Below are 24,195 nucleotides of genomic sequence, written 5' to 3' on the forward strand. Positions count from 1 at the left end.
TTTTGTTTTAAATAAACATGTCACATTGATGACATATTGAATTTGTAATCTGCTAATACACTCAGATCTTACTATGTGAACTGTCAAACTAGGTCTCTCCCCTTCTTTGTGTGGTTGATTTTTCTACCTATTACATTTCAGCTTATTAGCTTATCTATATTGTTCCATTGAATTGAGATAGTTTGTATTTAATTTCTTATTTTTATAAAACCTTAATGATTTATTTAGCAATTTTGTCATTTAGATAAATACTTTATATGGCCTATGCACAACCAGACATATTTTTGTCAGGTCATTAGAAGAGCCAGAAACAAAAATCCACAATTAAAAGCACACACACACACACACACACACACACACATATATATGCTATTCACTTTTTAGGTTCTGAAACAAGATTTTTTAAATTCCATGATATTCTGGTGGGGAAAAATATTATAAGATTTAAGTTCATGGAAACCCTAATAATAAATTAATAATACACTAATAGATTAAATTAATTAAAAATTAAAATTAATAATTAAAGTAAGAGCTTAATAAAAAATAAGAACACATTTTTATGGGGAAATAAAATATGTAAGTTGAAATGATTATACTTCTTCGATAGTAAAATGCAAAGTGCTCAAAAGGAAAAAGTCCCCTATTGACTAAACCTAGAAAAACTGTGAGAACAGTGCATTCTGGACTTCCTTGTTTTGAATTTACAATTTATTATAATGACAATGATACAGATAGCATTAGAATGTCCAAGAATAATCCTGTATTACTTAGATTATCAGGCAACAACGCTATGTGATTCTTCCTTAAGCCAGCATATCCATAGTAAATAAAAGACTGGATATCACTAGAAAGTTGGCTAACAGTTACACACACACACACTCTCACACTAATATAGGGTGAAGCAAAAGTAGCTTTACAGTTTTTGAGTACATAAAACACAGAGTTTATTCTAGTATTTATTAATTATTATTTTCCCTATGAACAATTATAAACCTAGTCCCCCCTCCCCATATAATTTATCATATTAACATTTCTAGGGAGAAAAAAATTCAGTTCAATGGTGTTCACTATGAAAGCTGAAAGAGCATTTGGCATAATTCAACATCTTTCTTGATAGAATCACATCATAAAATACAAAAAATGGATAGTTTCTTAATATGATACCAAATATATGTATATCAGTTCAGAATTACGCTTAGTGGGGACACTGTAGTATTCCTACTACAAGTATGAACAAGCTAAGGATGCCAGCTATCACTTTGTAACATTGAATTACAGTACAGACAGAAAGATTAGAGGAACAACTAGGTGATAGTGAGGGGGTTGCCCAAGGAAAAAACACATCCTGATTATAGGGTTTCACCAAGATTAGTCATACCACTCCTTTTTAAAGGTTATAAAAAAACCCAAAAACCCTAATATGGGAACAATAAGTAGGAACAAGAAGTAAGTGTTAGAAAATTTCTGTTTTGTGTTCTTTAAAATCAGAAAAACATGCACTCTGTGATGTCAAAGATCTAAGATGAGAGAAGACAACAGATTGAGTTGAAAATCTTTTTACTAAGAAATCAGCTGAAATGAAAGAAAGCCAAAAGAGATTAAATTAAATCAATAAAAATCAGCATTAGAAGCACTAAAGTATAGAATTTAAACTAAAGAAAAATGAAATTAGTGATTTAGGAAAACAACTTAAGCTTTGCTAGTGTGTAGAAATAGAACAAAGAAAATAAAATGATGAAAAAACGTAAATAAATCCCATGGAGGAAAGAGGTTTTAATGTGAACTTTTTAAAAAGAAAGGCTTGAAGCCCTGGCCAATGTGGATCAGTGGTTAGAGTGTCATTCCGAGCACCAGAGGGTCTTGGGTTTGATTCTGAGACAAGGTTTGAAGGTTCAAACCCTGGCCCTGGTCAGGGCATGTGCGGGAGACAATTAATCGATGTGTCTCTCTCTCATTGATGTTTCTCTCTCTCTCTTCCACTCTCTCTAAAAATCAATGGGAAAATATCCTCTGGTGAGGATTAACAAAAACAAAAACAAAATGCTTGAAATAAGAAAACTGATCATAATAATGAATTGAGTATAAATGAATTGAATATTTGCAGTTACTGCTTGCTTATATATTTGCTAACTTTGTTTCCCTTGGAGAACATTTACAGTTACTGATTGGCTATTATCATTTGTGGCACTAATAACTAGGGAAATATAAAGTATTTTAGAATTTAAGCTGTGTCTTCTACTTTTTAAATTACTTGAAAAAACAAAAGATCAAAGAAAAATATTTCTCCTAGCTAAATGATCTTCTTGCAGACAGCAATAATAAATTCTGGACAAAATTTATAATATCTGAAAATCCTAGAGAGTGGACAAAGGCAAATTCTAGCAGGGAGACAAAACTTGGAAGAGGGTCCAAAATGGAGAGAATTTCCCATTTTTAAAATGGCTATCAGCTTTAGAGCAGGTAAAGTGAGTGCTGCATTGGGTGTCTGAAGTTATAATGTAAAACACCCAGTCATCTGGCCTGAAGGCCCAGCTGGCAGAATTTGAGGCAAGCACTACTGCTTAAATATGAGAAATGAATCCGAGAGAGAACTAGATTGATATAACCCAAAGTTCTGTGTATAAATCCTGCCTAAATCTCTGACTGACCTCTGAACCATACGTTTACAGGGTAGACTACAAGCCACCTAACTGAGGATAGGGGACTGATCTGAGATTTGAGGTTTTAGTTAGAGTCCAGTCAAGGTAATTTCCTGCTAAAACAGAAATCTCAGCACTCTTCAGAAAATCAAACAGAATCCACAAGGTCCAGGATACAATTCCAAAGTGAAGAATGAGAAAATAGGATCTATCCTCAAGAGAAAAAAACAAGCAACAGACCAACCCCAATATGACCCCTGTGTTGGAATTCGCACACAAAGACTTTAAAGCTTCCAATGAATCCATAAATAAATGGAACAACAAATCGATGTTTCTCTGTGTGTGTGTCCTTTATTCTTTCCCTCTAAAATAATTTTTTTTTAAAAAGTACTAAAACGTAAAACTCTTAAAAAAGAAGGATCTCCTGGAAGGATAAATCAGATTGGTTCATGAAACTGTAAAATTATTTTGTGTTCATTTATAAGAAAACTCCTTTTCCTTGCTTGTCTAAAAAGTTTTTCTTACTCTAAACTGATAATATTTATATAAATAAGCATTTATTTCACCCTGTTGGTTTTTTTTATTTTTATTTTTATTTCTTTAATTCTCACCCAAGGATATTTTTTCCATTGCTTTTCAGAGAGAGTGGAAGTGGGAGAGAGAGATAGACAGACAGGCAAACAGAGATAGAGACAGAGACACACAGTGACCCTGTCCAGGGATCAAGCCTGCAACCGAGTATGTGCCCTTTGCTGGAATTGAACCCAGAACACGTCAGTCCACAGGCCGATGCTCTAACCAACTGAACCAAACCGGCTAGGGCTCACCCTGTAGGTTTTGACACTTGGATTTTTAAGGATAAGATCTGCATATCCATGTGCATTTCCAAAGTATTTCTGTAGATCCTTGTAATCACTTTAAAAATCCTCTTTGCATGTATTTCCTCTGTAAGTATTATTATAGCTATTCACTGAGGAGAATGTAGAGGTCCTTATACCAGTCTCGAAAACTGAATGTCCCATAATTTCACCATTCTATCTTATATACCAAGTGCTCATTTAGCTCTGTTCAGAGATCACTAAAAAAATGTAGGCAAGAACTTATGCTGAATTTTAAATAGTATTTAGTAAATAATGCAAATGTTGATATAAATATATAAAATCTTTATGTCTAAGAAAAATAATATTAAACAACAAATATTAACAATTTTGTTAGCTAAATAACATTTCAGGAGATGGATCTAATGCATAGATAATTATCATATTATTTGAACTGCAAAAAACTCTTCATTTTAATGAGTACAATTTGTGGTTTTTTTAATTGAGAAAACTTTTTACAGTTCCCATTTTTCACTTAAGTGTCCTATAAAATCCTGAAAGTTTTCAAGATGAATTCTGTTTAGAATTTTGTTTAGAAAATAATTTCCAGAGCATAAAGTTTGAATTATATATCCTTGTAAAGGCTGATTTTTTAAAAAAGTTAACTGTTAAAAAGGATATCTTAAAGACTTAAAAGCATTGTTATTATTCTTTAACTTTGCTGATGAGTAGAAATCTTAATCAAGAATATTACATGTGGGCCTTTACATCTCTTTATCATTAGCTAACTAATGACAAAGGTGCATGCTTGTTAAGTTACATCTCAGAACCTTTTATGTCCATAAAAAAAGATACTCCATGAGTAAGAAGACTAAAAGTTTACCTTAACATAAATTTTCATTAGTGTAGTATCTTAGTTTTAATTCTATAGCATTGTGTTCTTTGATGTTCACTAATGCTGTGTATGTTTCCCCCCAATAAATTTTAAAAGAACTTATTGTCATAATCGACATACAGTAAATGGCACATATATCAAGGATACAATTTTTAAAATATTGACATATGTATGTATCTGTGAAACCACCACCACAGTCAACATAATGAACATTCTTTCACACCCCAAACTTCCCTCATCCCTTTTTTTCATCTCTCCCTGCCATCCCTGTCCCACATCCCCCTTTGCAGGCAGCCTACTGATTTACTTTCTGTTACTATAGATAGGCTTTTTTCTGGAGTTTTATGTAAGTGGAATCACACAGTATGTGCTCATTTTGGGGGGGCTGGCCTCTTTTACTCTGCATAATTACTTTGAGAGTCATCTATTTTTTGTGTGTATGGATACTTTGTCCCTTTCTTGATCGCTGAGTAGCATTTCATTGTACAGATATGTCACAGTTTGTGTATCCATTCACCTAATGATGAACCTTTGGATTTCTTCCAGTTTTTGGCTATTACAAACAAAGTTGCAGTTTTTAGCTATTATGAATAGCTATTATGAATAAAGCTGTTATAAACATTGAGTGTGATTTAAAAATTATTTTCTTTTTGCCCAGCTGGGTGTGGCTCAGTGGTTAAGCGTCAACCTAGGATCCAGGCGATCAGGGTTCGATTCCCGGTCAGGGCACATGCCCGGGTTGCGGGCTGCAGCCGATCAATGACTCTCTCATCATTGATGTTCCTAGCTCTCTCTCTCCCTCTCCTTTCCTCTCTCTGAAATCAATAAAGATATATTTTAAAAAAAAATTATTTTATTTTCAATTTTTACCCCTTACCGCAATCATGGCTGTCCACTCTTACCACGCAGCAACATTTTCTTCCCCAGCAACTTGGTAATTAGGGAAGACTATGAAAATACCTAACTTTAAACTCATTTTACTTATTCAAGATATTTATTATAAGAAAGAAAAGATCTCATTTTGAATTTTGAAATTCATATAGCCATGTCAGCATTATTACCTTTTATAATATCCATAAGTAAAAATTTTAAATGTAGCTGAATTAAGGCCACTGGTCCTTAATTCACCAGAGGCTAATGCAAATACTTTCTTTACTATAATGATATGATAAATATTTTTCTTAAGAGAATAAATGTTTCCTAATGATCATATTTTATTTCTGTAAGTAAATATGGCAGTTGAAGTCTTTCTTAGTTACCAACTTTTCTCCGAACAAAGAAATATAGAAAGGATCTCATAATTCAATACTTTAAGAAAAATTGAGGCACATACGCTAATTTGTGCTTTTTATTATTGAGAAAACTTTTTATAGTTCCCATTTTTATAAATACTTTTTATTTTTAAAATTTCATTGCTTTATAGAGTTGACTTTTAAATGGAATATTTTATATGTAATGAAATTTCAACCCCTTGAAAAAATATTCCAAGTCTATATTTTAAAAGAAAAATATGCAAGGTTTAAAATTTTGTTGCTCCTTTCAACTTGTTCGCTCTTGACAGTATATGTGTATATGTGTTTGTATGTGTGTGAACATACAAAGTGACATATACATATATGTAAAACACCATTCTAAGGCAGTAAATACTACCTGTTTATGATATATAATTGCATTAAATTTACAGCCTTTTAAGAATGGAGTTTTGAGTTTTAGATAATTTCTTTTAAAGGATCCCTTACCCTTTGAGACAGCGTTGTGGGCCCTAGAGAGTATTATGCTAAGTGAAATAAGCCTGTCAGAGAAAGACAAATATCACATGATCTCACTCATGTGTGGAATCTAATGAACAAAATAAACTGATGAACAAAAAAGATCCAGAGACATAGAAGCATGGAACAGACTGGTGAATCTCAGAGGGAAGGTGGGGGTGGGGGGCGAGGGGAGAGAATAACCTAAGAGCTTATATACATACATGCATAACCCATGGACACAGACAACAGTGTGGGGAAGGCCTGGGTGTGTGTGTGCAGGGTGGAGGGGATCAGTGGGGGGGGGGGGGGAAGGGGACATCTGTAATACTTTCAACAATAAAGAGAAGTTAAAATGTAGGAAAATAAAGCAGATTGGTCTTAATGTCATTTACCTTAATGTCAGATATATAATTTTGATGCAAATACATGCAGAGTTCTGTCTATTGATGTGGGTTCTTTTTTTCTTTTTTGGGTAGCAAATTACTTTATTTGAAGGAATGGTACAAATGAAAGAACATAAGTGGATAATTTGGTACAACCTATAGAAAAGGTAAAAGTAACTTCAACGTGCATGTACTGCTTTGGTGACCAGGACGTCACTCTCTTTGCTATGGGAAGCCAGCCTAAGGCTTAGCTTTCTTTATTGTCACTCAGGGAGTGCTTGTCAGAGATACTCTGCCATGCCAATTTCAGGGACCCCTAACCTCTGCAGGTTGGTTATGTGGTCACTCAACTCTTTGATAGATATCACCTACTCATTCAAGTAGTATCTCAATGAAGTGACACAAATGAGAGTTATTTTTTCAGTGGCCAGTTTGTGCAAATCCAGTAGTGACTGACTCATACTTTTTCCCAAGTGTAACTCCATTGCATTCTCGCAGTTGTCAAGGTCTGGTTCTTGCAAGGTGGATGCCTTCATCTCGGTGGGCGGCTGTGGGCGGCTGAGGAGAGGTGGCTGTGCAGTGCTGGAGCTGCGGCGGGGTGGGGGAACAGGGGTGGGATGGGGTGGCCCTTGGGGCAGTCCCAGGGCACTGTGAGGAGGTGGTGGAAGGTTGGACTGGGAGGCTGGCTGGAACGTCAGGCACTGGTTCCATCCAAGCACTGTTGAAGCAGGAAACCACTGCAACTCTCGGTGGAGACAGTTGATGTGTTTTCTTAAAAGGCTGATCTTACTACACTAGTTTAATTGTGTACTGAGAAGTCTTATTATATATTGAGAAAAAGTAGAATTCTGTATATTCAAATATTAAATATTTAAAATATATCACTTTCTTTTGTTGGGTTATTATTTATGATCATTTGTGATGTCTTCCAAATTCTTTTATTGATTTTTATTATAGTTTAAAACTAATTTGATGGAATGCCTTTTGATCTTCTTTCTGTGATTGTAATATTTTTTTCTTATTAAGGATATAATGAATTTTGTTTAGTACCAGAATAGAAACCAATTTTGGTTATTTTTCCTCTTTTGCTCCTTTATGTTTTTTATCAGTAGGAAGCTTTATTTGTTAGGCTAAAATACAAGCTTACATTATGATTTAGGGTAAGTAAAGAGCTAATACCAATTTTTTCTTTCAGATCTCTATAAAAATGGACTACAAAGAGCTAACTTTGTACCATTCATAGCTGTCCTGAAGGTAAGGAAAATCACTTACTTGTGTTCACTGACTAATATCATATTGATTGATAAATGAGGGCTTTTATGAGATTGCTATGGTACAGCCTTCAAGCAGAATTCATTTTGATATTTTTTTGGTGGTAGTAGTCAAAGACACTAAAGGAGAAAATAATCTTTTATGTATTGTTCATTAATGTGTACACAAGAAAAATTACAAAATACAGTCTAAATTATTATCTAACTGAAACATTTAATAGTTTGCATTTTAATTTGAGGTTTGCTCATAAATATTATACTAGAATATTTAAACTTATACATTGATTTCTGAAAAAAATGGGTAATATTCCTGTTTTCTTCAGGTTAACATGTTTTCCCAGCTATTAAAGTTGCTATTCTAGAGTAACATTATTACAAAAATATTCTAATATATTTAAATGTGATTGCCATCAAGTTACCAGGAAATTATGTCAAGTTGAGGCACATAAATAGTTTAAATATTTGTGTGTATCATCACTGCATAGAGTTTAAAATAGTCTTCATTACAATATGACTAAGAATAAAATAGCCTTCCTTTTCACTGTTAATTTTAAGCATTTTTACATGATTATTCAACAATTCCACATTGCACTATATGCAAAGTGCAACATGAGGCACAATGGGTAATATATTGTGAAATAATCTATGTTTTTTTGCTTGCAAGTCATTTATAATCTAATTGGGTATACAATATGTACAAAAATACCTGTAACAAAGCCAAATGTAATAACTACCAAAAAAGAAGCATAATTATGTGCCAAAATATAATTTCCATATTTTTTAGGTACATAATTTTTCCCAGGCCATAATAACATGTCTGAAGAAAGGATAAAGTTGTATTTAAACACACACACACACACACAACTAAAACCTCAAAGATTCTTACCAAGAAGGAGGAGTAAAAACATTTTATCTTCAAATATTCTAAAGATATAGTCAGACAGTTTTTCTGAAATACACTTTAGTTGCAATTGTTGTTGGTGCCAAACTTTATTCCCTGTGCTATATATACTTAGAAGACTTCAAACATCTGTTTCCTTGACCAGTTTTAGTTTCCCAGAGGATTTTAATTTCTCTGAGATATTTATAGATGTAGGGAAAAGTAATTTTTGAAAATTATGCTGTTAGTAATTTTTCCCCCTTTATATTCATGTTCTGCATATGGGGAGAAGGTCGATTTGCAGTATTTTCTCCATGCCAGGAATCCAAAGTAAAATATATACATAGATACCAAACTATAAACAGTGAAACTAAGAAAAATAAGGGCTAAAAATAGTATCTTTATATAGCATGAAATGCACAAAATATAAAGAGAAAATGTTCACAGAATGAAACAAGTTCAAAGGTTCTCAGGGGACTTAGTAGCTGTCCTGTTTTTTAACCCCAAACATTATTTTTTGGCGAGTAATTTATCATAGTTTGATATATAACAACAGCATTATTAATAGGCAACTAAATTGGACAGATTGAATTTAATTTTTTTCTCTATCCCACCCTTAATGTTTTTTTTGAAGAGGAAGGAAAGTCAAACAGATGAGTAATTCAGATTTGGAATCAAACAGGAACTGAGATGAACCCTGGCCGGGTAGCTCAGTCGGTTGGAGCATAGACCGGAGAAGCCAAGGTTGTGGGTTCGATCTCCGGTCAGGGCACCGATGAATGCGTCAATAAGTGAGAACAAACTGATGTTTCTCTGTCCCCCTTCCTGTCTTTCTCAATCAATAAATAAAAAGTAAAAAAAGAAGTGAGATAAACCATACACAATTTGAAATTGAACATGAACTGAAATTCCCAGAAAAATAAATACTAGATTGGATGAGAAAAGATATAAAAAGCCTCATTTATTCAAAAGACTTTTCACATGCAACAAAATGTCAGCCTGATGACCTGTACATTAGAGCTGGTTTTCCTGGAGCTTTTCTGTGGGCATATGAAGTTTCTATTGTGAGAATAGGTTGTATTATTATAATTTAAATGACATTTTGCCTATTCACATATGTTAGTATTACTCTTTGATTTTGGTCCATCTGAGGGAAATGTATAGCAGAAGTCAATCTTAAAACAAATAGAGAATCTTAATTTAATTAAAAGAGATTATAAACAAGATTGAAATTTACTTTGATAACAAGTTTGTAATTTACTACAAGAGCTTGTGATTTGTTGCTTATAGTATTGAAAAATAACAAAAACTTACAAGCTATTGGTAAAAAGTATTTTCATAAGATAGCAGGAATGATGAGGAAGGCTCATATGCTATTAAAAGCCATAGGTCCATCAACAGATGAATAAAAACTGTGATATAGTTACACGATGAAATATTGTTCTGCCATTAAAAGAAATGAAATTCTGACAGAAGCTACATTATAGATGAACCTTAAAGACATGCTAGGTGAGTTAGCCAGATATAAGAGGACAAATATTATATGATTCCACTTATATGAGGTACCTATGAAAGGCAAATTCATAGAGACACAAATAAAATAGATATTACTAGAGGCTGGAGGAGAGGGGAATATACAGTTACTCTTTTATGGGTGCCGAGGCTCTGGGATGATGAGAACGTTCTGGAAATGGTGATGGTTGCGTAACATAGTGAATGTACTTAACACCATTGAATTATTCACTTAAAAATGGTTAAAATGATCAATATTATGTTAGGTATATTTTATTGCAATTTATAAAAAAAGAAAGAAAGCCATAGGACTGGAAACGATATAGAAAATGCTCAGGTACATTTCCTCTAGGAAGCCTTCCTAGACTAAGTCCTTGAAAAAAACAAAGCAAAACAAAAAAACAATCCTTACATATCATTTCCACTGCCTTTTAAGTAGGGAGGTTCCTGTTTTGTTCATACTTGGACTTTCTTTGTGTTTATTTTGCTGCCCCCCCCCCTAATTTTATGAGGGTAATTTTTATCTCATTTTAACCTTCTTTCCTAAGCTATTTATTTTTCTTTAAATAGTTGCATCCAGGGAAGTTTTGATATTAAGTATTTTCACTATCAAGTTCAAAGTATTTTCTGATTTCCATTCTGATTTCTACATTAACCCATGAATTATCTATAATATGTCTCTTAATTTCCAAACTTGGGAGAGTTTTGCCTTTGTTAGTTTCTTAACAAATGCTTAGTTGCATTGTAGTCAGAGAATGTATTCTGTGTGACTTAAGTCCTTTCAAATTTGTTAAAACTTGCTTTATGGCCCAAAATGTGGACAATTTTGGTAAATATTCTCTGTGTTCTTGAAAATAATGACTACTCTTTAGTTGTTGTGAGCTATATATATGTATAATACAACACATCTGTTAAGTAAGGTTTGTTAATTAAATACTGTTAAATCTTAGTTCTTATATGTTTTTCCCATCAGTTATTGAGAGGCTTATGGAAAGGATTTCCCACTTGGATTGTGAATTTGTCTATTTTTCCTATAATTTTGTCATTGACCTTAAATCATTGGAGACTATGTTATAAGCTGCTTAAAGATTTAAATGTATTAAATATTGCTTGTGAATAGAACTTTTTCTAATCAATTTTATTATTAAGTATTAATGCTCTTTTGTTTCAAGTATAGTCATAATTGCCTGTGAGAGCATTTTTATCCTGTCTGCTTTCAAATGCCTATCAGATAATCCTGACATCTCCCATCATCTTGATGTTGGTATCTATTGATTATCTTTTTACATTCAGTTCGAGGTCCTCATGGGTTTTGATATGTGTGATTTTCAGCTGGAACTTGGACATTTTCATAATTTGTCATGAGACTTTTAATCTTATATATTTTAATTTTTTAAGTGTCTTTTTTTTTAATTTTTAGAAAGAGGAAGAGAGGGGGCGGGGGAGACAGACAGACATAGATGTGAGAGGGAAACATGGATTGGCTGCCTTGTGCACAAGACCCAATGGGGATGGAACTCGAAACCTTTCGGTATACGAGACTATGCTCCAACCAACTGAACCACACTGGCCAGGGCTGGATCTTATTTTTAATCACTATTTTATTGTGATAAAATTTGCATAAAATTTACCATTTTAGCCATTTTAGTATATAGTTCAGTGGCATTAAGTGGATTCACGTTGTTGTGCAACCATCACCCATCTCCAGAACTTTTTTGTCCTCTTGGACTTGAACTTTGTTCTCGTTAAATAATCAGTCCATATTCACACCCTCCCCCAAATCCTGGTTACCACTATTCTACTTTTTGCCTCTATGAATTTGTCATTTCTAGGTACCCAGTATAAATGGAATCATATAATATTTGTCCTTTGGTGTCTGTCTTAATTCACTTAGCATGTCTTCAAGGTTTATTCGTGCTGTAGAAAGAATTTCATTCTTTTCTAAGGCTGAATAATACTCCATTATATGTTTATACATTTTTGTTTTTCCATTCATCTGTTGATGGACAGTTTGATTGTTTCCATCTTTTGGCTATTGTGAGTAATGCTGCTGTGGACATTTGTGTACAAATGTCTGCTTTATCCCTGCTTGCGGATCTTTTGTATATATACCCAGACATGGACTTGCTGGATCATATGGTAATTCTATGTTTATTTTTTGAGGAACTGCCATTCTGTTTTCCGTAGCTGCTGTACCATTTTACATTCTCACCAGTAATGCACAAGGGTCCCAGTTTCTGCACACCTTCTCCAACACTTGTTCTTTTTTTTCTTTAAAAAAAATAACAGCCATTGCCCGTCTTGCATGGCCCAGTGGTTGAACATTGAACCCATGAACCAGGAGATCACTGTTGGATTCCTGGTCAGGGCACATGCCCAGGTTGCAGGCTAGATCCCCAGTAGGGTGCGTGCAGGAGGCAGCCGATCAATGACTCTCTCATCATTGATGTTTCTGTCTCTTTCTCTCTCTCCCTTCCTGTCTCTGAAATCAATAAACACATATTTAAAAAATAATAATAGCCATCGTAATTGGCATGAAATGTTCTCATTGTAGTTTTGATTTGCGTTTCTCAAATGATTAGTGATGTTGAGCATCCTCTCATGTGCTTATTTGCCATTTGTATATTTTCTTTGTAGATCTTGTTTAAATTTTCTGTTTTAACGGGCTATTTTTCACATAATTCTGGCAGGAGAAGGAGAGACACTGTCTCATTGCTTCCAGATATAGGTAGAAGTCCAACTTCCCTATTCAGCCTCCATTGACACCTGAGTCAAGGGTGCCCCTTGTTACTGCTGGTGGAGGCATTCCCATCTCCACAGACATCGTGGGGGTGGGGGTGATGTTCATTATTGGCTCGCAGGGATGAAAGCTTCAGCTCTCTACTTGGCCTTCACTGATACTACTCTGGCAGGAGTGTCGGGGGCCTCGTTGTAGCCTGTGAGAGTATGATCTAGACTCCCTTCAGCCATTGCTGGAATGAATGGATGTGGTGCCACAGTTTTTTTCCTCTTAAATATGCTGCTGTTTTCCTGGCCCTTTGGCTAAAGAGAGTAGGCTTTTGTTGGGGTGTCGTTTTTCTGTGTCCTTTGGCATTTCTGGGTTTCTGGCTTCTTCAGCTCTAAGTCTGGGTTGTATGAGTCAAAAAGAAAACAAGAGAACTCACCATTCTGTTGTTTCTCAGGTGTAGAGGTCCTAGCTATTCTTCCTTCCTACCACTTTTCAGTGTCTTCTTACGTTGTTTTGTATATAATTTTCCCAGATTTTAAATAGTACACCATGGCGGAAATAGGGAAAGTACACAGCTCCATCTTCCAGAGCAGAAGTCGGGGTGGCAGGAGTCCTTGTCTGCTGATTCCACCCTCTCTGTCCTTTACCGTTTTGTTTCTGTGGTCTGATATTTTTCCTGGTCGTGGGTCCTGTTTTCCTGCTTCTTTCCAAGTTGAGTAATTTTTTCCTGGGAGCTGGAGATTGTGATTATTGCATCGAGTCTCAGTTACTTCCTTTTAGGCTGTTGAATTTTATTTCAGCAAGTGATGATGCTTCTTACAGATCAGCGTGATCCTTTTGAGGCTTGCTCACTGAAGCTCTCTTACTCTGGCTGTTCAGACTGCTTATATCTCCCAGCTGGCGTGGACTACTCTTTGCCCAGTCTTGTGCTGTTTCACCCTAAGCATGTGCAAGTTAATATTTGGCCAAAGATTACTGACATTCTCTATGCAGATATCTGGAGCTCTCTTCCTGTATAGCTTCTCTGGTGCTGAACTCCACCATTCAAATTCCAAAGGCCTCAGCTTCCCAGAACTCTGATTGGTGTTTCCTCAACTGATTTAGACTGCTGTGCTGCAGTTTAGAAATTCCTCTAGACAGAAAGCCGGGGAAAACATAATGCTTGCTTGCCTGATTTATTTTCCACATCTCAGGGATTGCTGTCCTTTGCTACTCATTGTGTTACGTGTGATATCCGATGTTTTGTCCAGTGTTTTAGTGCTTTATGGCAGGAGGGCAAAGATGAGTTCCAACTACTCTGCCTTGACCAAAAGCATGGTCTCCTTGCTAGTTTTTAATTGTAAAAAAGAAGAAGGCAGGATTTTGTGTGTGTGTGTAATTCAGGAACTCAGAGTCATAATTTCCCATAGATACAGAAATATAAATAGGATAACTATAAAAAAAGTGATGGGCGCATCATCTCACCTATGTTTAGAGGAATCATTAAGTAAATGATGGTACAGTTACATGAGGGCATGTATTTTACTTACTTGGAAAAATATTTTCAAAATGCTTTTGATGATATAATATAATGCCCACAGATAATGTGAGTGAAAAAAAAAAGCGATGCAAGAATATATCTGTTACTTTCTCAACTATAGAAGTAATAGACATGCATGGAAAAATACTGGAAATAAGTACCCCAAAACGTAAATAAAACTTATTTCTGAATAATAAGATTATAGACAATTTAAGTTTTCCTTTTTAGCCTTTTCTAAGATTTCTCAATCTTGTATTATTTTTATAATAAAAACCATTTTTTAGAAGGTAAATTTTGACCCACCCTTCTCAGGAAATCAGCAGACCTAGATAGGGCTACCCATATTCAAAGCTGAGAAATCAGCAAAAAGCAGAATGGATTGATCATGGTTCCTATGCATAGAGGCTATTATGAAAAGAAATGGAACGGCAGATGTAGGAAGGAAGCAAGAGCAGACAGAGGAGGTAGACATGACCTAATAAGTAGAAGCACATGAAGAATATACTTTGGAAGAACTAACTCAGGAAGTGGGAGACTTTTTTTTCAGATAACACATTTTTTATATTTTAAAAGAACTTAAAGAAGTTATGGTACCAATGAAATAAGAGATCAGAGATGAAATAACTGCAAGACTAGATGAATCGTACAGACTGAGGGTAAAAAAAAGAAAAGCATTTTAGAAAAAGCAAGTAAAAGAATCAACACTGATTGAAACAAAATCAGTGATAAAGAGACCAGACTTACGAAACAAATCACACAAAATGAATAGTTGGGGCTAAAAAAAAGAGATTAAAACTATTACAGAGAAGTTGCTAGATGTGGAAAGCAGACAACAGAGATCAAACACTGACATAATTCATATTTCTAAAACAGAGAACATAAAGATAAAATAGAAGAATAATACCTCTTTCTGGTACATAACTGAACTTCAAGGATAAAGAAAGAATCCTATAATTGCATAGAAGAAAAATCAATGGGGAAACAAATCAAGCTGGACTGAGACTTGTATACAAGTAGGTACTAGAATAGGATAGGATACAAGAAAATAGTTTTTACTGTATTAAAATTAAAATTAAAAAAATAAAGTTAAAATAAAAAAGATGTCCCTCTTATTAGCTAGGCTGTCATGAAACGCTAAGGTCTCAGATTATGTTTTTGGATTTATGGTAATATAAGAATTATAGTCCTTGTGAAGCTTCCTGAACAAACTCCTTTAACATTTTATACCACCAGTCAAAATTAATAACTTATAAATGAGATGTTATGGTAAGAAACATTGGTGGTGGTCACTGCTTCTGGTTAAATGCTGCCTTATTAATGTCTTAAATGTATATTCATTGAATAATACACATTGAAAATAACCTCATTATATTGTAAACATTATTTAAAATTATTGTTGTTGAAAGGAAAAGAGGACCAACTGATATTTTGATCAGGTAGTTTCTTCAGTTAATTTCAACTGGCTACTATTCTTGGCCTTCTTGATAAGTGGATTGTCTGCCAAGCATTGCTATTCCCGTCTGATGAAGTACTAGCAATCCGTGACATTTGGGACAGGTGTTTGATATTTGGGTAAAAATCTATCTGTTTACTTTATCACTTATGCTTACATAACCATTTTGTTTGGATCATTCCGTAATGAGCCCTGAAAGAGATAAATGCTATTCATAATTTTTAGAGTAAAAAGAATTATCCATGTGAATTTCATTAACTTTCTTTTTAGGATTTTCTTAATCAGTTTAACAGTATGTACAATCTAAAATAATTGCCCCATGAGATATGTTCCTTTGCAATATTGTATGTAGTGTTTTTGCCATACAGTGATAGATCCTATTATCAGTAATGTAGCACTTTAATTCTAAATTCACAATAACGTTTTAGCAAGCTTTTTCTTTCGTTTTTAAAAAATTTCTGTTTAAAATTAAATTAGTTAGGTGATTAATAGATTACTGAAATGATAGCAGTAAGCTGGTCAAAAATAACTGACAAAGTAATCTGTAGTATAATTTTCTCTTTGATGAATGCCAGTTAGATGACAAAATTAGGGAAAAATAGGATACTAGCATTAACTCTTATAAATATGAATTTTCTTTTTCCTGATAAAGCATGGTCTATTTGGAAAGCAGCATAATCTGATTTGGTTTAACATCTGTTAGGTTTAAATATGCAACATATAAAAATACTTTGTTATCTAAGTTAGTAACAGTTTTGTTGTTATTATTACTGTTTTTATAATGTTTGCTTAATGTTCAAGTAATGACTTCATTTCTTCTGCTTTGTCATTAATGCATCCTTTTCAACTGTTATGCATCCTTTCTCTAAAACTTAAAAAGCTATGTATTAGCCTTTGTGTTTTTATTTCCTGAGGAATTTTTTCAAAGGAATGCTACACCTATAGTGAGCTGTTTGACAATATTCCCATGGTGTGATCTCCAGTTATAAACTTCAGAAAAATTGTTTATAACCCTTAAATAAAATGCTTCAGTGTTCAGCATTTGTCCAGCCACCTGCACTTGCTAAATGTGTATTTGCCATTTTTTCCTGAAGCAATTTCCATTTCATTGGTGAAATTGATTTGTCAGTTTGTTCATTATAACTTTCAATGCTAGAGCTTTCACAGGGCTAAATAATCAGAATGAGTCTTTGAGGTCAGTGTCAGCCCCACTGACCTCCACTGTGTTGTCACCTGAGTCAGCCTAGCAGGGATTAACCCTTGTTAGTGTGATAATGTCTTCACTTATGTGTTGGCTTTTTAATACTTAAGATTGAAAGAAGCAAAAGACAGAACAAAAGTAGTAGACTGAATTCCTGAATTGAAAAGTTGTGGCTTTCCCCCACAAACCACTAAAGTATTCATTTGAATTATAGTAATTGATATTTTAAAATATAAAAATGAGTAGTTTTCTTGGAAAACATTCCTATAATTACCAAGTTTTAGGCTAAATAAATCAAAGAATATATTTTCATAAACTAATCCATTTCATATATGTTTGAGAAAATATATTTAAGAAAACTGGCTATAGTAACAGGCATTAAATATTGTGATGGTGTTTTTGTGTCGTGTCCTTGAAATTACTAAGTATCTAGAATAAAAATTGTTGTGATGTGTATTTAATAACATTAAAATGTAATTCTTGTCTTTTCTTCATATGGGAATGTACACCTAGTATTAGGGCCTTTCTATGGAAAAGCAATTTTGGGTGTATGCCTTTTAAAAGAACATTTTTTGTGGTTGTATTTTTATAGAAAATTAAAAAAAGATTTCCCACAAAATAGATAAACTATAATCTGTATTTGTATAATTATATATGAAATATGTAATTATATATTTGTATCAAAATGGAATATAGCTGGCTATTGCTTATATGTAAAATATGTTCTGCTTAGGTCTTGAATTCTTTTCCCTTAGAAGTATAGTTATTTTGGGTTAAATTACAAGAAATCAATTCTTTGATGACAAAAATGGTTTAAATTAAGTGTGTCTTAAATATGAGTTAGTTGTTTGTTTGACTCATGAAATAAATTAGTTTAATTACACATGGCAGTTTTCTTGGCTAGTGATGTAATGTGAAATAAAATTCTCCCTTTCCCCTCCCTGAAAACTGAAGCCAATTAATAGAACTTTTAAGCTCTTTGTCATAGGCCACCGTGAAGGTCCGCAGAGAAGAACTTTAATCCAATAAACATTTCATTTAGATCATGAAAAGAAAGCATGAGGAGAAGCTCCTGTGTGAGAGGGTGTTACTATGATTCCAGCCATGAAGAGATGTGAAGAATTTGCCAAATTAACCAAGAAGTCCTCATATTTAAAGCATAAATGTGTCAAAACTAACAGAATAATTATTTAATTTGCTTGAACTCTATATTGAGAAAACTTTAAAAAGCCACAACTGTTTTCTTCAAAGCCTTCACTGTTGGGCTGGATGGACAGGGCAGAGGGAGGTTGTGAGAAATCCAGATAGCAAATAACACTGGCCGAAGCTGGTCAGAAAAGGGAATAGATAATTAGACATAATTAGCGTGTATGAATTGTTGTCTCCCTGCCCTTAGCTTGAATAAATTTTGAAGAAAAACCCCTAGTGGTGAAAATCCTTTGATGTAGGAAGAGTCATTGTGGCTTGGCAGCATGAAGGCAGTGTTTTAGACTTCTTACATAATGGCTGTGGTGCAGAAAGAGTGAATGGACTCTGCACCCCTCTGTCTGCTTTATAGCAAGGACTTTTGGATTCTCTTGAAACAAAATGCATCACAAGTTTTCAGTGGTTAGTAATGAGGTAGCGGACCTCATCAGTGCTCAGAGGAAGCCATCTTTAGCTTTTGTTTAAATCTTAATCACGGTTTTTTTCTTTCTGGGAAATCTGTTTTCTTAAATCAACACTTCTTTTCCTTTTTTTTGGCTGGCACCTCCAATAAGAGAAAGGAATAATGATGAAGAAAGCTAAAGAGAAGAGTTAAACAAAAATTATCACATAAAAGATATACATTTTTGTACTTTTAATCCCATATGAAAAAGATGCTTGCTATATTCCTCTTTGTCTCATATCGGTAGCATTCTAGTGGGGTTATTTGGTAATAAAATGTGTAAGAAAACACATAAGGAATGATTTTTAGGTTGGTTTTTGAAAGAACTTATTTTCAAATTGAAATTACACAGTAAATGTGTTTCTATCTCACTGTAGTTCACTTTTTAAATGGAAATCAGTTTGGTTAAAAATATTACTCAGTAGATTTACCATAAACTTCACTTATTTGAGAGACATAGTAAAAATATAGGTTTGGGAACCTAGGTCTATGTGGATGCTCTGTACTGCTGGGAAGACAAGAAATTATTTTTGAGAAGGCATTGTATGTATTTTGAAATTTTCTAAGACCTGAAACAATAAACACCTAAAATGCAGTATCAGTTTATTCTGATAATTGAATTATGTTTACTGTGCCTAAAATATTTTTAAAAAGAGAAATGAGCTATTTCAAAACTCTGAAGTAAATTATGTATTTTGGTGTGTGTGTGTGTGCGGGGGGGGGGGCTAAAACAGTTCACATATTATCTTTAATATCAAAATAGTATTTGGAAGTAAGTTTTATATTTCTGATAAATTTTCACCCTCTTCCATCAGCTACTTTGGAATTATGTATATTTAAAGATATACCCTTCACATACTTAAGTGCTCAGATTTCCTTCTAATTAATATTCTTGACATAGTTTAATTATAAGACTGCAGTAGTCATCAGTGATCTATTCCTTAATGTATAACCTCTGAATCTATTTTTGTAAGTGTGGCTTTGCTTTAGTGTATTTTTATTCTGACGTTTTGATTCTGGATAGACTTCTTTCAAGCCACAATGCTCTGAGATGCTTTTGGCTACTTAACCCATTTTGCATATTGTGCCATTTGTGGAATAAAGTAGCCTTTTATACTTGGAGTTGATTTGAACTCTGAAAGGCAACACCTGAACATCTCACAAAACTGGATAATTATGGCTGATTGTGTTTTTCAGGTATAGGTCACAGGAAATTCATTTGGGGTAAAGCATGTACAAAGCTAAGAGATATGCAGATTTTCTGTTGTAGGACTGTGTAAAAATTATTTACAGTTAATACTCGCATAAAGGTTAGAAAGGTTGATGAAGTGATATTTAGTTTTGCTTTACTATTCACTGCGTGTCAGAATGTAATTATGACTGATTCATGAAACTGTCTTAGAAACGAACCATCTTTATTAAAATGCTGATCAAGATAAGAGCTGACAGTAATAAAGAATAGAACGTTTTAGTCTTGTTGCTTTTGAATGATTGCTAATTACCCCAGAGGTCATGTATAGTGCTTGGTAGGATTCATTGACATTATTTAAGTCTGCTGTTTCAACAACATCTGAGCATGAAGACACAAACTCTGTGCATATTGAACAATAGTTTGGCCAAGTTTTTGAGGCTTCAAGACATCCAAGAAATATTTTTATGCTAGAGTGAATTTAGCTTCTCTCTCTCTCTCTCTCTCAAAATTATAGTATGTTAGGGGTTCTTGGTACAAAATGCTTTGTATATTCTTTACTATTGACTGTGCCTACGCTTCCCATTTTTAAGTTGGTGTTAAATAGTATACATAGGTTGTTAGAACAGTGTCCTCTTTAAATAGACACACAAACATAAAATTAACAAGAACAAAATGTGTATTAACACTTAATATCCATAGAAAGGACTTCTTAATGTATAATCATAATGTACTTTTACTACCAGTAGTTAGTATTCAACTTGTTTTTGTTTTTATTAAGTGTGACCTTTATAATTTGTCTCTAAAGATATATGGAAGTTTTTATAATGTGTTCCTCAGCCAATAATGAACTATGTTTGCTAGGATTCATATAAAGATATACTTGGTTAACTGAATAAGCTCTGACTTAATGTCTAGAATAGCATAAATCTTTAAAATCCTTAGCAACAGACAGTAGGACAAATTACATAGTCATATTATACCCATTTCTGTGGTTTCTATGATTTGGCAGAAAAATAACAGCTTAAGAAGGCAACCCTGGCTCTATCACTGACTTTGTGCAAGTCTCTTGAATCTGCTTGAGTTTCCTTTTTTTCTTTTCATCTATAAATGATGGGATTCGACTAGAAGATGGCTAAGGCTCTTATTATACTATGAATTTTCAAAAAGATTGTTTTACATGGTTTCTTGCAAATTAGTTCTTTTGAACTACTATAGATCCCCCCCCCCAAACTTGTTCTAACTGTGGAGTTACAGTCCTAGACTAATAAGTTACAAAAGCCTAATAAGTAGCTCAAATATTATACCTTTGTAAGATAAACAGCAAAAAGCAATATTCAGATTTCAACATGCATTTATGAAGTGCTTAGTCACTGGGGCTACCATGATGACTGTTGTCCTGAGATGAATCCTGCCATAAGGGAAATCAGAATGTTCTAGTAGAGGAAATAGATACACCAACAAATAATTATAGTATGGTGTAGACAAAATATACTACAATATAGAATGAATAAGGAGTGGTTGTGTGTTGGGAGGTTACAATGCTAACAATTACATAAAACAGAAATCTATTAAAGCCACAGATTTTAAATAAGTTTTCTATTTTCTGTAATGCTGCTAATTATGGAGGATGAATGAATGAAATGGAAATTTATGTGATTCTGAATGGACTCCTGTGTATGGGCAAATTTCAGAGGTGGATGAAACTTGGTTATGCCTTTTTTTTTGGATGTATCACTGTCACGACTCTTGGTTTAATAACCATGCTTATTATTTTGTTTTGCTTTAACTAGAATGATGTGGGGATTTTCCTGGGAAAACTGGACAAGGCTTAGAAGGGGAAGGGGGGGCAGAGGAAGAAAGCTAAAAATGGTTTCAGTGTATGTGGGAGAAATTACCTGACATGGAACTGAATAAGTTATAATAGTGAGAGCTGAAAAGTATAGAGCAAGGAATTTGTCGAAACTCTTTTTGAGGGGAATAAAGGTAGTAGGAAAGGGATTGGACTCTAAGTTATAACCAGAGGTTAGGAGAGCCTGTTTAACACTGAGGAATATCCTCATTGTGTGTGGAAGGCAGAATGCAAACAGAGGGTTATACATGTTAGACAGTTTATAATTTGGGAAGTGCCTGGAAATAAGGATGATCATTGAAACTTTTTTAACATCTGGTGCAACATTGAAAAACTAATCAGAATAGATGCCAGACTGTGAGCAGTCACACCATACTGGTGTGTGCTAGTGAGTACCAGCCTAGCCTGTAGCTAAAAGTGTGTCTGTGTACTCACAGGGTGTCAGAGTTTGAAGGAGCCTTAGAAGCACTTATCCCTCCTCCTTGTTGTACAGTGGAGGCAACTGAGGCTCATACCTAAGAGCATCTTGCATAAGATTGCCCAGCTAGTGGCAGAGCCAGGTCTAGAACCCAGACTTCCTGCTTTTTATTGAGAGTTCTTTCCACCAAACCATGTTGTACTATTGTGTGTGTTATGCGTTTGTGTGTGTGTTTGTGCGCCCATTTTAACACTGCGTATTCATTGTGCTTATATGTTATAATCTTACTGTCTTAGGATAGAATTAATTATATTTCAATTGCTTTTATCAATAAGGAACTTTTTATCTTTTATAAAGTGTAATCTGCCTTATTAATCTACCTTTAGTTATATATAATGATAAATTAAATATAGTTATATCCAAATCTTGTTTTAGCTAATAGCTTAAAATTAACTCTTCAGATCTTTCACCAGAGATAAGAATAAGTTGCAAGATTTACTGAATCTCCTTTCTCTTCCTCTTTTCATCTTCAGATAAAAGTGCTAATGAACAGTGAAATGACAAAAAGTTGAGCAAATACAATGAAGAAAGAGCAAAATCAGAGTTTAGAGTATTTATAATTGCTCTCCTGGATACGGAAAGTCTTAACAATGAAGTCTCTGAAACTAGATAGTTTATTTTTAAGCCAAAATTTTTTATGGAGATTTAGTTTTTCTTTATTATTCCGGAATTTGTGAATATAGTATAAATGGATCACATGCATTATGGACTCTGTATTTATAGTATGGTTATACATTTTTTTTTTAGATAGAAAAGTTATTATTTACCTCTGGTTATTTGTGTAGGAGAAGGAAAAATCTTGTGGATAAATTTACTGGATTTTGAAAACAACAGATTTTGTAAAGCTGCATTTTATGGTGGGAAGTTCCTGTTAGCCTGGAAATGTACTGCACAGTTCCTTTTGTGGGAGAAAATGAGAGCTTACAGGAGCTGCAGTTATGCATTTGGTAGCATGGTTATAAAAAAGATTCTTTAAAGGTACACGTATCAACTTCTTTTCAGTCTGTGATATATTATTATGTTTATTGCTTTTTTTTTAAACCTCAGGAATGAGGACTCTGGTTTTCTTGCATAAAGTAAGCAGTGGGAGAAGAGTAGAATATTAATTTAAATTCTATTTGTTATGACAGAGCTGGAAATGTATAATGGCTGTTATTTCAACAAGACAGCTATAAGCTTTTTCCAAGTACCACTATTTGGGGATAATACACGGAGTTATCTAAGATCTTTCCTTTTATAGAATTTCATGAGAGAGAAATGAATGCATGCTAGGTTAAAAAAATCCAACCATCGCATGAATGTGTATATAATAAATATCAAAAGCTTCCCTTTTACTACTCTTCCTTTCCCCATTTCCTCCCACCCTCCATCCCAATCTCATTTTTACTTCCCTCCTCAGGAGTAGCCACTGTTAAAACTGTAATGTGGAGGAGTGCCACCACCATCATGACTGAATAAGACATCTCTTGTTTATGACCCTGCACCACTAACAACAGTTTGCCATCCATCCACAGACAAAAGTGCCTTTGTAGGAGTTGCTGGATTCAGCATCATACACCAAGGGATCGGGAGGAGGCCTACCCACCCATGTGTCAGGTAATATGCATACAGACCTCAGTCCTGGTTATGAACCCTGCAGTGGCCTATGAACCAGCTCCAGCCCCTCTCAGCCATAATCTGGGAGCCTGTGGAAACACTATCTTACACTATCACCCAAGGAAGAGAGAGCCTTTGTGGATGTCTGTGTTTCTAGTGGAGAAGTTTCAGCACACCCTTGAAGAAAAAAACAAATTTGGACATGTTGGAGAGGGTAAGAGGAACAGTTGGACTTTATCCACATCAGCCATTCCACAAGGCAGCACAGCTTAGGGCCAAGAGAGATCTTGCCCTGTTATTTCTCCCACAGGGCAAAGTAAGAGCATGGGAGTGATCACTTGGCTTTCCCAGCTGTGCAGCATGCTTCCAAAGAGGCTCATTT

The 24,195-nt window shown here is 34.2% G+C and overlaps 1 protein-coding gene across 1 annotated transcript in view; it reads left to right on the top strand.

The window, feature by feature from the left end:
- AFG1L (AFG1 like ATPase) overlaps positions 1-24,195 on the top strand; it is a 132,532-nt gene that overhangs the window by 49,213 nt on the left and 59,124 nt on the right. The window contains exon 7 of the mRNA XM_016217519.2: positions 7,682-7,740. Within this exon, the coding sequence (XP_016073005.1) occupies positions 7,682-7,740 (59 nt within the window). The remainder of the gene's footprint in view (positions 1-7,681; positions 7,741-24,195) is intronic.

This window comes from Miniopterus natalensis, chromosome 5 (assembly GCF_054644295.1).
Source record: "Miniopterus natalensis isolate mMinNat1 chromosome 5, mMinNat1.hap1, whole genome shotgun sequence".
NCBI classification, from domain to species: domain Eukaryota; kingdom Metazoa; phylum Chordata; class Mammalia; order Chiroptera; family Miniopteridae; genus Miniopterus; species Miniopterus natalensis.